Source organism: Condylura cristata, unplaced genomic scaffold, assembly GCF_000260355.1.
Source record: "Condylura cristata isolate star-nosed mole 26May11 unplaced genomic scaffold, ConCri1.0 scaffold00023, whole genome shotgun sequence".
NCBI classification, from domain to species: Eukaryota; Metazoa; Chordata; class Mammalia; order Eulipotyphla; family Talpidae; genus Condylura; species Condylura cristata.
Genome location: NW_004567124.1, coordinates 1,635,476 through 1,648,780, shown reverse-complemented (window position 1 = coordinate 1,648,780; position 13,305 = coordinate 1,635,476). Strand labels below are relative to the sequence as shown.

General features: G+C 32.6%; 1 protein-coding gene across 2 annotated transcripts in view; it reads right to left on the bottom strand.

Annotated features, from left to right (window-relative positions):
• The window catches only part of MYO9A (myosin IXA), a 196,558-nt gene that overhangs the window by 87,434 nt on the left and 95,819 nt on the right, over positions 1-13,305 (bottom strand). For both annotated transcript variants that reach the window (XM_004687622.2, XM_012728607.1), the window contains exon 16: positions 2,807-2,882. In XM_004687622.2, the coding sequence (XP_004687679.1) occupies positions 2,807-2,882 (76 nt within the window). The remainder of the gene's footprint in view (positions 1-2,806; positions 2,883-13,305) is intronic.

The window sequence follows — 13,305 nt, the reverse complement described above, 5'->3', positions numbered from 1 at the left end:
TGATCCCTGGCCAGGGAGCTGACTCCACATGGTGCATGCAGCAGACCTCTTCTATCTTGCCCATTGCTCCCCTCAGCAGTGTATTTATTTCAGTCAATCTGCCTGTTCTTTCCCCACTCTGTCTCTCATGAATCCTCTTATTCCCCACCCTCAACCCCCCCCCCCACACCTCTGGCCTACATCCCTGTTATAATATGCATAAATAAATCTTAAAAAAAAAAATAAAGCACTATCCCAAACACCGAATTGTATGGGACAACTCCAAATAAAGCTGTTTAAATAAAGGAGTTCAAAATTAAGCAATGCTACAAATAAAACACAATGTAGTAAAATCTTCAAAATTTCAAGTGAAATTATCTCCATTTGCTGTTGCTAGTTTTTTAATATGTACCACAGATACGGAGAAAAAGGAAATCTAATAAAATGCTGGCGGAAATCTAATACAGAGCTGGCCCAATCACTAAGGAAAGCTGTGTGAAGGTTCCTCAAACTACTAGAAATAGTTTTCTACCACGCAAGTACTCATAATCCTCCACCACACTACCAGGTTCTCTATCTCCCCTGTTCTCGAGATACTCTCCTTTCCTTCTTGAGTATCTCAGATCAAAGTATCTGCTTACAAGGCAATTAGTCTAACAATTTATCTTTGCTTGATTCTTTGTTTTTCTAGATTCTACATATAAGTAAAACCATCCAATGGGTGACTCGGTGATGGGAAACCCACAGGGACTAAAACTGAGATGAAGAAAAAAAAAGTACAAAATGATGTAAAAATAAACTATTATATTTAAAAATAAATAAGTAAAACCATCCAGCATTTATCTTTCTCCTTCAGGCTTAAATTGACCCCTTCTAGTTTCATCGTATCGCCACAACAGCACAAGTTTATGTTTTTGATCGTTGAGTATTATTCCACTGTGTGTATGTAGCACATCTTTGTGGCCCATTCAGCTATCCTAGGGCATTTAGTTTGTTTCTATGTCATGGCTACTATAAACAGTGCTGCTATAAACATAGGAGTACAGTTTCCTTTCAAATTATTGGTTTTATGCTCTTTGGATAGATACCTAGGGGTACAAATGCTGGGACATATTGTAAATCCATTTTTACTCTTGGGGACTTTCAACCCTTCTTACCACAGGGGCTGGACAAGTCTGTATTCCTACCAACAGTGTAACGGAGTTCCTGTTTCTCCACACCCTCTCCAACACTTGTTGTTTGTAGTTTTTGATGATATGAGCCATTCTCATAGGTATGAGTGAGAAGCTCATTGTGGTTTTGCTCTGCATTTCCCTGGTAAGTGATGATAAGCATGTTTTCATGTCTGTTGGCCAACTGCATGTGTTTGGAGAAATACCTATTAGCTCTACTGCACTTTAATAAATAGTTTTATCTCCTACTTTAGTACTGGCTAAAAACAGTTTCAGTAATTGTATTTTCATTTATAGAGTAGACATCTAACATTACTTCAATGTCAACTATTATTTATTATTTCAATGTTCCCAATGAAGGGTCTCATAAATGATCACATACCTTTACAAAATTAGTTTATTATTCCATGAGTGCCTCATTCAATTAATTCCCTGAGTAACAGAGCAACACATGAATCTTAAGGCAAAATACCAAACTATAGTATCTGATGCATAAAAAACAAGAGCCCATATAGATAGATCACTTAAGACATCCAAAATTTAAAGTACAAAGAAACTCAAAGTAGGAATTAAAAGTGCTACCACCATTAAACTGTTTTTGAAAAATAGGCTGGGTACAAATTCCTTTTTTTTTAATTTAAGACAAAAAAAAAAAAAAAAGGGAAGGGAAAATTCCTCTAATTACCAAACTGACAATACTGCCAGTAAAAGGTATACAGGTCATCAGATTAATGATGTAATTGTTATTACGTAAAATATGACATGCAAATATAGTGATGGTTTCCATCACAAGCCAATTTTCACAGCATACACTATAAAAACAGAAAGTCATTCAAATTCGTGGCACTTAAGATAAATATAGTTGAGAGTATATACTTGCGTTGTGACAACTCTTATATATGAGGAGAGAACTAGTAACTTCTTTAAACAAGTAATAAAGTTATAGTTACCAAGCAGAGAGGAAACAACTTACAGAACAAGACATAGTAACTCAAATTAGAACAAATGATCAATTAAGATTACATTAATTTTAATGGCAGACCATCCTAGGGGACGAAGCAATTCAATTCTCTTTATGTGTATACAATGTAGACACTCACTAAACGATGCTCTTTGCACAAATATAGTACAATTTTTATACAATTTTCATCTTTATGAGTAAAGATGAGTGAGTTTTATTGATAATTCAGAAAATCATTTATTACTTACCAATTTCACTTAAGATTTCTTCATTTAAAATAATAAAATATAAGCTTTGGTGATCACACTAATTAAGAAAGGTACTAGAATTCTGATGTAATCAAACAACTCAATTATTACTTACCACAGGAAAAAAAAACATAACCCTTGAGTTTTGCAAAAAGTATAAACTGCAAGGGTATCAGAAAATTAAATATATGAGTTATTCCGAAATTATTCTAATAAAACCTTTTTTAATTGTACAGCCATTTTACCAAACTCAAGTTAGATAATTTAGTATTAATAGTGTTATTAACTCTAACCCTATTAACATATTTATCTTTCATAAAATCATTAAAAAATAAAAAGCCAAGTAGGTCTGCTTTTTTTCATATTTTTAAAACCAGAAAAGAATCAATGGGAATGGTAGTTACTTCTTCTATATTTCCTTGTGAACACAAATTAAACATACTTACTGTTGGTTCTTTTCATTCAGAGTATTCATGCCCTGGAGATCAGAAAGAGGTGTTCTGGGATTTTTCCTGGTTATATCTAGCATATAAAAAGCAAAAAGATTAAAAATCAATGATTAAAAAAAAACTACATATATGATATTTTTTTTCAAGAACAAAGAAAATTACATACTTCAATAGTAAATATTAGCTAAATAGTCTCTTGGCTATTTCTTATGAATCTGAGTCAGCCCACAATTAGGGAATTTTTTTTAAGATTTATTTATTTATTCATATAGAACTGGGGTACAGGACAGAGATGCGGAGGGTGAAAGGATTCACCAGGGACAGAGTAGGGAGCAGAACAGGCAGATCGACGAAGAACACTGCTGAGGGGAGCAGCGGGCAGGTCAGGAGAGGTCTGCCACGCCATGTGGGTCTCCTCCAGGCAGGTGGGGATTGAACTTGTGCGGAAGTGGCTTTAGCTTCTCAGTGCAGTGCTTTAACCCGCTGTGCCACCAGGGAGGGCCGTATAAGGGAAATTTAATAATAGGTTCTTTTCAGGAAATACAAAGGTAACTGGGCTAAAGCTCTAGAAAACCTTGGATTCATTTCTTGCTGTTCCCCACCAGCAAGACCCTTAGACTTGTGGCAAGCTTTTGGGCCTCAGTAGTACCAATTTGAGCAAAACCTGTTTGACTGGGCATTTGCCTAACATGAGGATGGGTAATTTTGAGTGTTTTATTGGTAAACTTTACTTAAGAATATCCAGTCTTCTCTCTCTATGCACACTAATTTGATTAAAGATCTATCATGTTAGGAGTCTGCTTCCTTTGTCTTTGTGCACACAGATAGCTGAATCTATTTTAGAGTATGCACCCCTTAACCATTTGTGGTCCCTGGTTTCCACCTGGTTGCATGCTAATAACCTAAAACATACACAAAGATTTTCACAGGCTGATTCCTCAAATAGCAAAAAAAAAAAAAACCCTTCCAATATGATTCTAATATTATAAAACTTGTAATAATGATTTACATTATTCAGAAATAACCTGCTAACATTGGGGGACTCCCTGATGGCACAAAGGTTAAAATCTCTCTACCCAAAAAGCTAACTCACATGGCACAATAGACCTCTCCTACCTCACCCACGCTCCCCTCAGCATTGTATTTCAGTAGATCTGCCTGTTCTGCTCCCCACACTGTCTCTTGTGAATCCTCCCAGCTCCCCACACCTCTGGCCTATACTATAATATTGTATACACCATGAAGCAAATATAAATCTTTCAAAAAAATAAATAGATAACATAGGATTATCGATTTAGCCATCAATTAAAATTACAAATAAAGACAATGTGCCTCAAAAAAACAACCTGATTTCTTTAGGATTAGCAATATTTCTAAACTCATAATTTGATTCAAATAATGAAATAAATATGGAAACTATAAGCATAAAACTATCAACTTGTATTAAACACAAAAATTAATACAGGTAAAAAAACAGTGAAAAGGAAAAAGTAAAAGCTATCATAAACTACTAAAACTAATGAATTCAGCAAAATTATAAGATATAAAAAATCAATATCCAAATTTCAGTTGTACCCATATGTAATGGCAATAGATAACTTTTAATGAAAGTTGTTCCAGGCTGCATTAGTAACATTAAAGTACATGCATGAATTTTACAGATAAGTATGTCACACTGAAAACTACTAAATATTATTGAAAGAAGTTAAAGTATAACTAAATAAATGAAATGTCATCCATGGTTAAGAACTGGAAGATGTAGGGCCCTCCCTGGTGGCATGAGTTAAAGCACAGCACTAGGAAGCTGGCTGCAGCCGCTTCAGCCAGTCTGATTCCCAGACAAGGACATAACCCACATGGCGCAGGAGACGTCTCCTGTCAGCAGTGTATTTCATCAATCTGTCTCTGGTGAATCCTCAAACCACCCCTGTACCTCTGGTCTGCACCCAGCTCTGCATGCATAAAAAAATAAATTTTAAAAAATGTAAGATTTAATAATTAATATGGCAATGCTCCTTCAATTGATCAGCAGATTAATGTAATTACTATTAAAATTTAAATTCCTTTTTTGCAGAAACAAGTACGATTATGATTCTAAAATTAATTTGGAAATGCAAGGGACCAAAATAGCAAAATAAGGTTGAAAAAGAAGAACATGGTTGAAATTCACTCTTTCTGAATTTGAAACTTACAGAGTAATTACTTTGGTAATTAGTGCAGAATTATTTTTGGAAAAGTACAGAAATAAACCTTTCCATTTATAATCTACTGATTTTTGACAACTGTGTCAACAAAATTCAGTAAGAGAATAATCTTTTAACAAATGGTATTAAGAGAATGAGATATCCACATGAAAAAGAATTAAATCAGTTCAAAAACCAAAATATAAGTGCTACACAAGTATAAGATACTTAAAAAAAAAGTTAATCTTCCTAATACTGGATTAAGTAATGGTTGGTAATGACACCAAAAGCACAAGCAACCAATGAAAATGATGGCTAAGCTAGAAGTTATTAAATTAAAAATTTTTTTGTTTTCAAAGGACACTATATTAAGAAAATACAAAGACAACCACAGAATGGTGGGAAATGTTTACAATTCAATTATCAGATAAGAAACGAATTTAGAATATAAAAAGAACTTTTGCAAATGAATAATAAAGTTTTAAATACATGCAAAGGATCTGACTGAATATTTCTTCAAAGATACCACCCAAATGACAAATAAACATATGAAAAGATGCTGAACATTTTTAGTAATTAGAAAAACACAGATCAAAATGTAAAGAGAAACTACTACACTCCCACTAGGATGGCTTCAGTGAAAAAGAAAAATACTAAGTGTTATGAACATTAAAAACCCTGAACTTTTCATACACTGCTGAAATGAACTGCAGCATTTCATTAAAAAATAAAACATAGGTGGTGTAGCAGACCTCTCCTGAGCCGCCCACTGCTCCCCTCAGCAATGTGCTTCCTCAATCAGCCTGTTCTGTTCCCCACTCCCCCTCTGGTGGGTCCTCTCACTGCCCCTACACCTCTCTGGCCTGTACAGCAGCTCTGTATGCATAAATAAACCTTTAACAAAAAAAAAAATAAAGACAACAAAGGACCCTCCCTGGTGGCACAGCAGGTTAAAGCACAGCACTAAGAAGCTAAAGCCACCTCAGCATGAGTTTGATCCCCCATCCAGAGGTGATCCACATGGCACAGCCCCTGCACCATCTGACCTGTACCCCAGCTCTGTATGCATAAATAAATAAATCTTTAAAAAAAAAAAAACAAAAACAAAACATAGCTTTCATGTGACCAAACAATTCCATTCTTAAGTTCTTTTTGCATAAAAAACTTAAGACGTATGTCCAAAACCACAAAAAGTGTTACTAGAAATATATATCTTGTGAATTAAAGAAAAAAGCTTCAATTACAGGTCTGAGCAAATTAATTTCCTTATATTTTAATTTATTGTTCTCATTCTATTCAGTTCCTAATTCATGGGTATCATTTAATCCCTATGAAAAATTATTTCCTATCCTCCATATTCAGTCTCTTTCACATACTGAAACTAACTGTAGGACTTTCCTCAATTTTCAACTGTTTTTCTTTTACTTTTTGAGCTCTTACATGGTGTAGCTTTGTGCCTTTGCTTGTTAGTAGGAGAATTTTCTATTTCCAGTATCAGTAAGTTGCTTAAAGAGTCACAATTTGTGCTTTGCTGGAATAGATTCATATTCTTAAACTCTTCTACATCATAACATGCTCACAGGAATTTTTCTCTTTTTTGGAGTATCTTCACTATAAATACAATTGGTTATTTCTTTGAGGCCAGTAGGTCTTTACATATTATTAGGTTTTCTTATTTGACTTTTTAACATCTATTTGTAATGACTATTAAATATTTTTAACACACACACAAAAACCCTACATAACAGCACATGAACAACTGCAACTGATTGGTAAAATGAGAAAATGAAATCCTATGCACTTCTCTTCCTGATCTTATTTCAAAAGCATAATGAACTCCCAGGATGGCTTACTTTTTGAATTTTACATAAAAGGTCTTAAAATATCTGTCATGATGCTCGGTGACTTAAAGTAGAATATCAATTAACAGGATATCACAGTAGAAAAATGGGAAACTATAAAATGGAACCTAATGGAATACTACTCAACTATGAAAAAAGATGAAATAATGCCATATGTAACAACATGGATGAATCGTGCATGAATTATGTTAAATGAAATAAGTGGAGAAAGACAAGTAGTGTATGTTCTCACTCATATGTAGAAGACAAACCAATAAAGCAAACAAAAGCCTAAGAGAGAGAGAGAGATACTAAGATTCTGAGAATAGAATGTTCTCAGAATAGAATGGTGGTTACCAGAGGGAAACAGGAGGAGTGAGTCAATAGTACACTGGTAGAAGTAAACTACAATTTTGGTGGTATGGTATAAACAGAAGTCAAGGTGTGAAGTTGTATACTAGAAACTTAGTGTTGTAGACCAATGTTACCTCAATTTAAAAATAAAGGAACCAAATGACTATTCTGAAAGTTAAAACTGGAATTTTCTGAACTGAAAATTTTATTACTGAAATCAGACAAATAAAAATTATCCAATCTGAAAGAATAAAAATTAACAGTTTGCTGAATCTGTCAGACAATATCAAATAATCTAAGAACATCCTAACTATGGTTCCAGAAGGAAAGAAATCACAGCAGAAAAAAAAATTAAATATTAGTCATAAATTTCAGAAATTTAATGAAAAAAGATAAAGTACACATCCAAAAGTAACAGCAAATGTCAAACAGGGTAAATATAAATCACATCTAGGAACATCATCCTCAAATTACTGAAAACTCAAAAAGAGAAAGAAAAATTTGTTAACAACCACAGGAAAAAAGTACATCAGATATGAAGTACAGACAAAAAGGATGACAACATTTTACAGTGCCAAAAGTGCTAACTCCTAACAATGTTAAACATATAGATTATTGACACAATAAGTCCACTAATTAGTGGAATAAAAACATCCATTTACAAAATGACTTGAACAATGTTGAGCAGGATTTCTCATAATAGTATAAAAAAATAAACAATCCTGGGCCCTCCCTGGTGGCGGGTTAAAGCATAGCAGGTTAAAGCACAGCACTAAGAAGCTAACGCCCTTTAGGCATGAGTTCAATCCCTAGCCCCAGAAATGATCCACATGGCGCAGCAGACCTCTCCTGACCCGCCTGCTGCTCCCCTCAGCAGTGTACTTCGTCAGTCAGCATGTTCTGCTCCCCACTCTGTCTCTGGTGAATCCTCTCACTGCCCCTGCACCTCTGGCCTTTACCTCAGTTCTGTATGCATAAATAAATAAATCTTAAAAATAAAATAAACCATCCATCCTTATAGCCATCAAGAAATGAATGATTAACACAACATTGTATATATAAATGTATATACATTTACAGTTTGGCAACAAACTACTGATATATGGAACAAAGATGAAAATATTTATCACTATGCTGCACATCAGCATCAGAACGTAAAAGCAATACATAACTTTGACTCCATTTCTGTAAAATTTTTAGAAGCCAAACCTAATTAATAGTAACAGAAATCTTAAAAGTTGTATCTAAAGGAGGTATAAAAATGTATGAGAAAATAATTTTGATAATTTTAATAATTTGTGTTTAGGTTTCAGAGCTTTGTCTCATAAATAGCTTACAGATGAATTTTAAATTGCAAAATTTGCTTTTTACCTATTTACTTGGTCCAATTTAACTTCTAAGTACAACTGACATACACAGGATTTTTCTGCCTTATTTCCTTTTTTTCTGTCCTAATTATTGTATACTTTTTCCCTGGCCTTCTACAGTACTTTTTGTTTTGGAAATTGTATACTCTCCTCAGTTACCCAGATTTTTAATCATGAATTCTAAACTGAATTAGCTCTTCTCTGTCCTAAAAGTACAAAAAATTTCAAATACTTTAGTGCTAGTCAACTATTTTCTATACAGGTATTACTGTTATTCAGACTTACTTTCATTTTGTTTTCTAATTAAGCAAATTAAGAGTTACTACTAAGTTTTATTAAATAATTGCTTATCTAGAGTTACAAACATATTTACCAATTTCTTTTATCAGACCTCAAACTTTCCAGTAAATTTAGCTTGTTTTTCTCAACTAAATTTTATAAATTCTATAGTAAAGGCCTGCTCAGATTACTATCTAACTCTGTTGCTGTTACTCATCTTAGCTAGTATATTTGTCTATTTTTTTATTTTTTACTTTTAAAAGTTGTGAATATATCATTAGATATTTTGAAAAATTCATTTAAGATTTTAGTTGGTAATCCATTTTTATCAGTTTCAAGTAGTAGTTGCTTCTTTTTATTTCACATTTTCTATCTATTTCAATCTAACATTTTTCCTTCTTATTTTTCATTTGAGAAAACTTTCTTATGCTATTTTAAGATTCAATTTTTGTGGTTGTGGTAAACATTAAAGCATCCTTTCTTGTTTACCCATACTGATTTCTGAAATTTGAAAAACACCCATATTCTATAAATGCAAGAACAATATAATTTCTGGCATTCCTCAAAGGCTTCACCAAAATATATGCTAACACCTCTGTATTTATTTCTGTTTATCATTTTCAAACAGGAATACTGACCATAGACCATCTGTAAACCTTGCATTTCTTTTAAAAAAAACCTGTCATATTTCATATTTTATAAAAAATATCTCTATATCTCCACCTGAGTTATGTCAGGGCATAATATGTGATAAAAGTTTTAACTATAAACTTACTATGTTTAGGCAATACTGCCACCAAAATAACAAAGAATACTTATATCATCTTCAAAAGTACCTTTTTGAGTAATGGTCACTCCTAGGCAAAGGCAACCACTAGTCTGCTTTTTTATACTGGTTTTCATTTTATAGAATTTGATAGAAACGGGAAAAAAACAGTATACCCTTTTTAAAGTTTCACTGAGCATAATATTTTAGAAATTAACCTGTCTTTGTGTATGTTTTCACTTCTCTTAGGTTATTAGTATGCAACAAAGGGTCACCCAGGGACCCCAAATTGTAAAGGAGTACATACTCTAAGACAAATACAGCCATCTATCGTATTAGATAAAGAAAGCAGACTCATAGTATGGTAGATCCTTAGTGGAATTAGTGTGCATAGAGAGAGAAGAGTGGATTTTCCTAAGAATATTTATCTTTATATATCTACCCTCCACAAAAGTTTCCATCCAAGTCCCTGGGTGCAAGTCAAAACCAGAGAAACAAGAGGCTGCATAGCCCATCTGCCTGCTATGTTACAGAGCTTTACCAGCCTACTCTGTTCCACCACTAGCTACTAGTAGCTCCCCTGCTCAGGCAGTTCAGTGTTCAAGCACTCTAGGACCTGCATGTAAGTAAATGGTACCTCCCCAAACAAGGTAAATAGCTGGATTAATAAAACATACAGGAAGCACACATTTTGTTTAGTTCTACAACAATCTGACCATTTTCTAACATAACTTTACTACTACACATTGCCAATAAAGTATATAAGCATTTCAGTTGCTCCACATCTTCATCAGTATTGCCAATTTCTTAAATTTTAACCATTACACAGGGTGATAATGTGCTAATGTGTACATTTCCCTGGTGACAAATGAAGATGGTCATCTTTCATGAAGTCTATGAAACATTCATGTATCTTCTTTTATAAAATGTATGTTCAAATCTGTCTGCATACCTTATTACAGTTCTTATTTATATTTTACTTTCAAGTCCATTCTCAGTTATCAATATTATAAATTATTACAAATGTTGTTCCCAAAGATGCAGTATGCTTTTGTTTTATTTTCTAAAGAAGTTTTTAATTTTATTGAACCACAATTTACCATTTTGTTTCTTTATAAGGTCCTGTTTGTCCCAAGACAAATGTGGACCCATTTCAAGTTTACACGCAAGAAAATGGCCAAAATTCTCTGTGAGATATAGGCAGTTGTTATATTTGTTTGAAAGATTAAACTTTATCCCCACTGAATAACCTTAGCTCCTTTATGAAAAGTTAACATATACACATATATGTGTAGACTTAGACTCTTTGTTTGATTTTGTTATCTTTTGACATATATACTAAGAGAATAATATCATGATTACATTCATCTTGAAATCTTACATAGTTTAAATTTTCCAGTTTTGTTATTTTTCAAAATTGTTTTGGTCATTTGAGGTATTCTACAGATCTTTACAAATTCTAGTTATCTGCTTACAGATTTCTAACCAAAAAAAAATCTGCTGTGATATTCACTAGTATTGCATTTAATCTATTAATTCGGGAGAGAACTGACATCTAGAAACACTAAATTAAAAACAAAAACATACATCACGCTTCCTTTACTTAGCATTTTTCAAATGCTCTCAGTACCCCTAAGTATTTCATGCTTTTAATCATCCATTGCATATTAAATAGCTCCCAAATCTAGCATTTTAACCTAACAAACACTTATATTACAAAGTTTGTGTAGCAATAGGAATTCAAAACTGCATAGCTGGTGGTTCTGACAAGGTCTATCATAAGGATTTTGTCAAGCTGTCAGCAAAGGTTGTGGTCATCTCAAGACTGGAATGGAGGATTCCATTCCATGATCTATGCTCACTCATGCAGTTGGTGGTAAGTCTCATTTCCTCACTGCCCTTGGAGAAGAGGCTTCAAAAAATACTCAGTAAGAGTATTTACAAATGTCAGTGTGCTCCTCCCAGAGACAGTACTCTGAGTAAGAACTAGTAAGTAAGAAAACTACCTAAGATAGAAATTTACTGATTATTTAATAATTTTCGAAGTGTTATCACTTCTGCATGTCCTACCAGTCACAAATCTGATAAAATGTTGCACAAGGTTATGAATAGCAGAAGATGGAATAATGAATATATAAAATGTTAACGGTTACAGATGTATAAATGCAATTTTTAAATTCTACTTTCTGCATATTCATGTCTTGAATGTTACAATTTAAGTTCCCGTATTTACCTGGTATCCTGTGAAGCTGTTAAATTCACTTATTAGATCTATGAGTTTTTTTTAATATTCCTTAACACTATTTAAATGATCATGTTATATATATGTTCCTTTTCAATAGTTATGTTTTATTTCTATGACTTTATTGAACTGTCTACACAATAAAATATTTTTAAATCTGAGTGGCAAAAGCATGTATCTTTGCTTTATTCTCAATGTCACACAATAAGTATTCACTCACCATTAAATATGAAGATTTCTATAAGATTTTCAAGCATATTCTTTATAAAGGTGAGATGTTGCTTCCTGTTCCTAAGCTAAAAGTTTTAAAATACTAATGGGTATAGAATTATGAACAATTCCTTTTATTTATCTATTGAGATAACTTAGCTTTTCCTTTATAGATGTTTAATTACATTGATTTTCATATGTGAAACCAACCTCTTGTTCTTGGAATAAATTCTATCATTCTTTATGCATTATCCTTTAATAGACTGTTCAAATCAATATGCTCTTATTTACTAAGTTTTTACACCTATCATTATGAGGTATGTTAGTCTATAGTTTTTTTATATTTTTGTATTAAAGTAGTATCAGTCTTGTGATATTATTTGTATAATGTTCCTTTCTCCACTATTTTCTGAAAGCTGAAAACTAGTATTATTCCTTTCCTAAAAATTTCTTAAAGAAAATTCACTACTGAAGCTATATGGGTCTGGACTTTATGAATATAGTATCATTAATAGATAAGGACTTAATTAGATTTTCTATAATTCCTTGGGTTACTTTGATAACATGCTGACTTTCAAGAAATGTGTTTCAGTTCATCTAAGTTGGTGAATTTATTGGCATAAATCTCTCTTCAACCTTTTGATGTCTGAAATATGTTAACTGTGCCCACTTTTTCATTCCATAAAGTATTTTTATCTTCTCTTACTCGTCTCCATCAGAATGGCTAAAAATAACACTATCCACTATAGCAACTAATAACTCAAAAATTACAACCAGTTGAAAAACATTTTTTAATTTCAGGTGCTTAAAAGCTTTGGCTAAACTTTTGGATGGAATGATTGAAGAACATTTTTTCCATATTTACAAAAAGTTCTATTGGACAGTGTTGGGTCACTTCCCACTGTGAACAACAACAACAAAAAACTTTTGATTTCCATTGATTTTCTCTACTTTTGATCTGCTTTCTATCATTGTTTATAGTTATTATTCTATGTATTCTGGGTCAATATTCCTTCCTGTAACTTTCTAGCATTAGTGCTTAGAACACTATTTGACCTTATATGTATTTTTTTACAATGCTATAATTTATAGCTATCTTTTGTAATGTTATATTTCCATTACTGCTCAAACCAAAATTTTCTCATGTTGCCTTTATAAAGTTATATATGTTATAGTTATTTTCAAAATTTTTGAGAATGACTCAGATGTCTTTTTGTTACTGATTTTATTTTAATTCCATTTTAGTCAGACAAC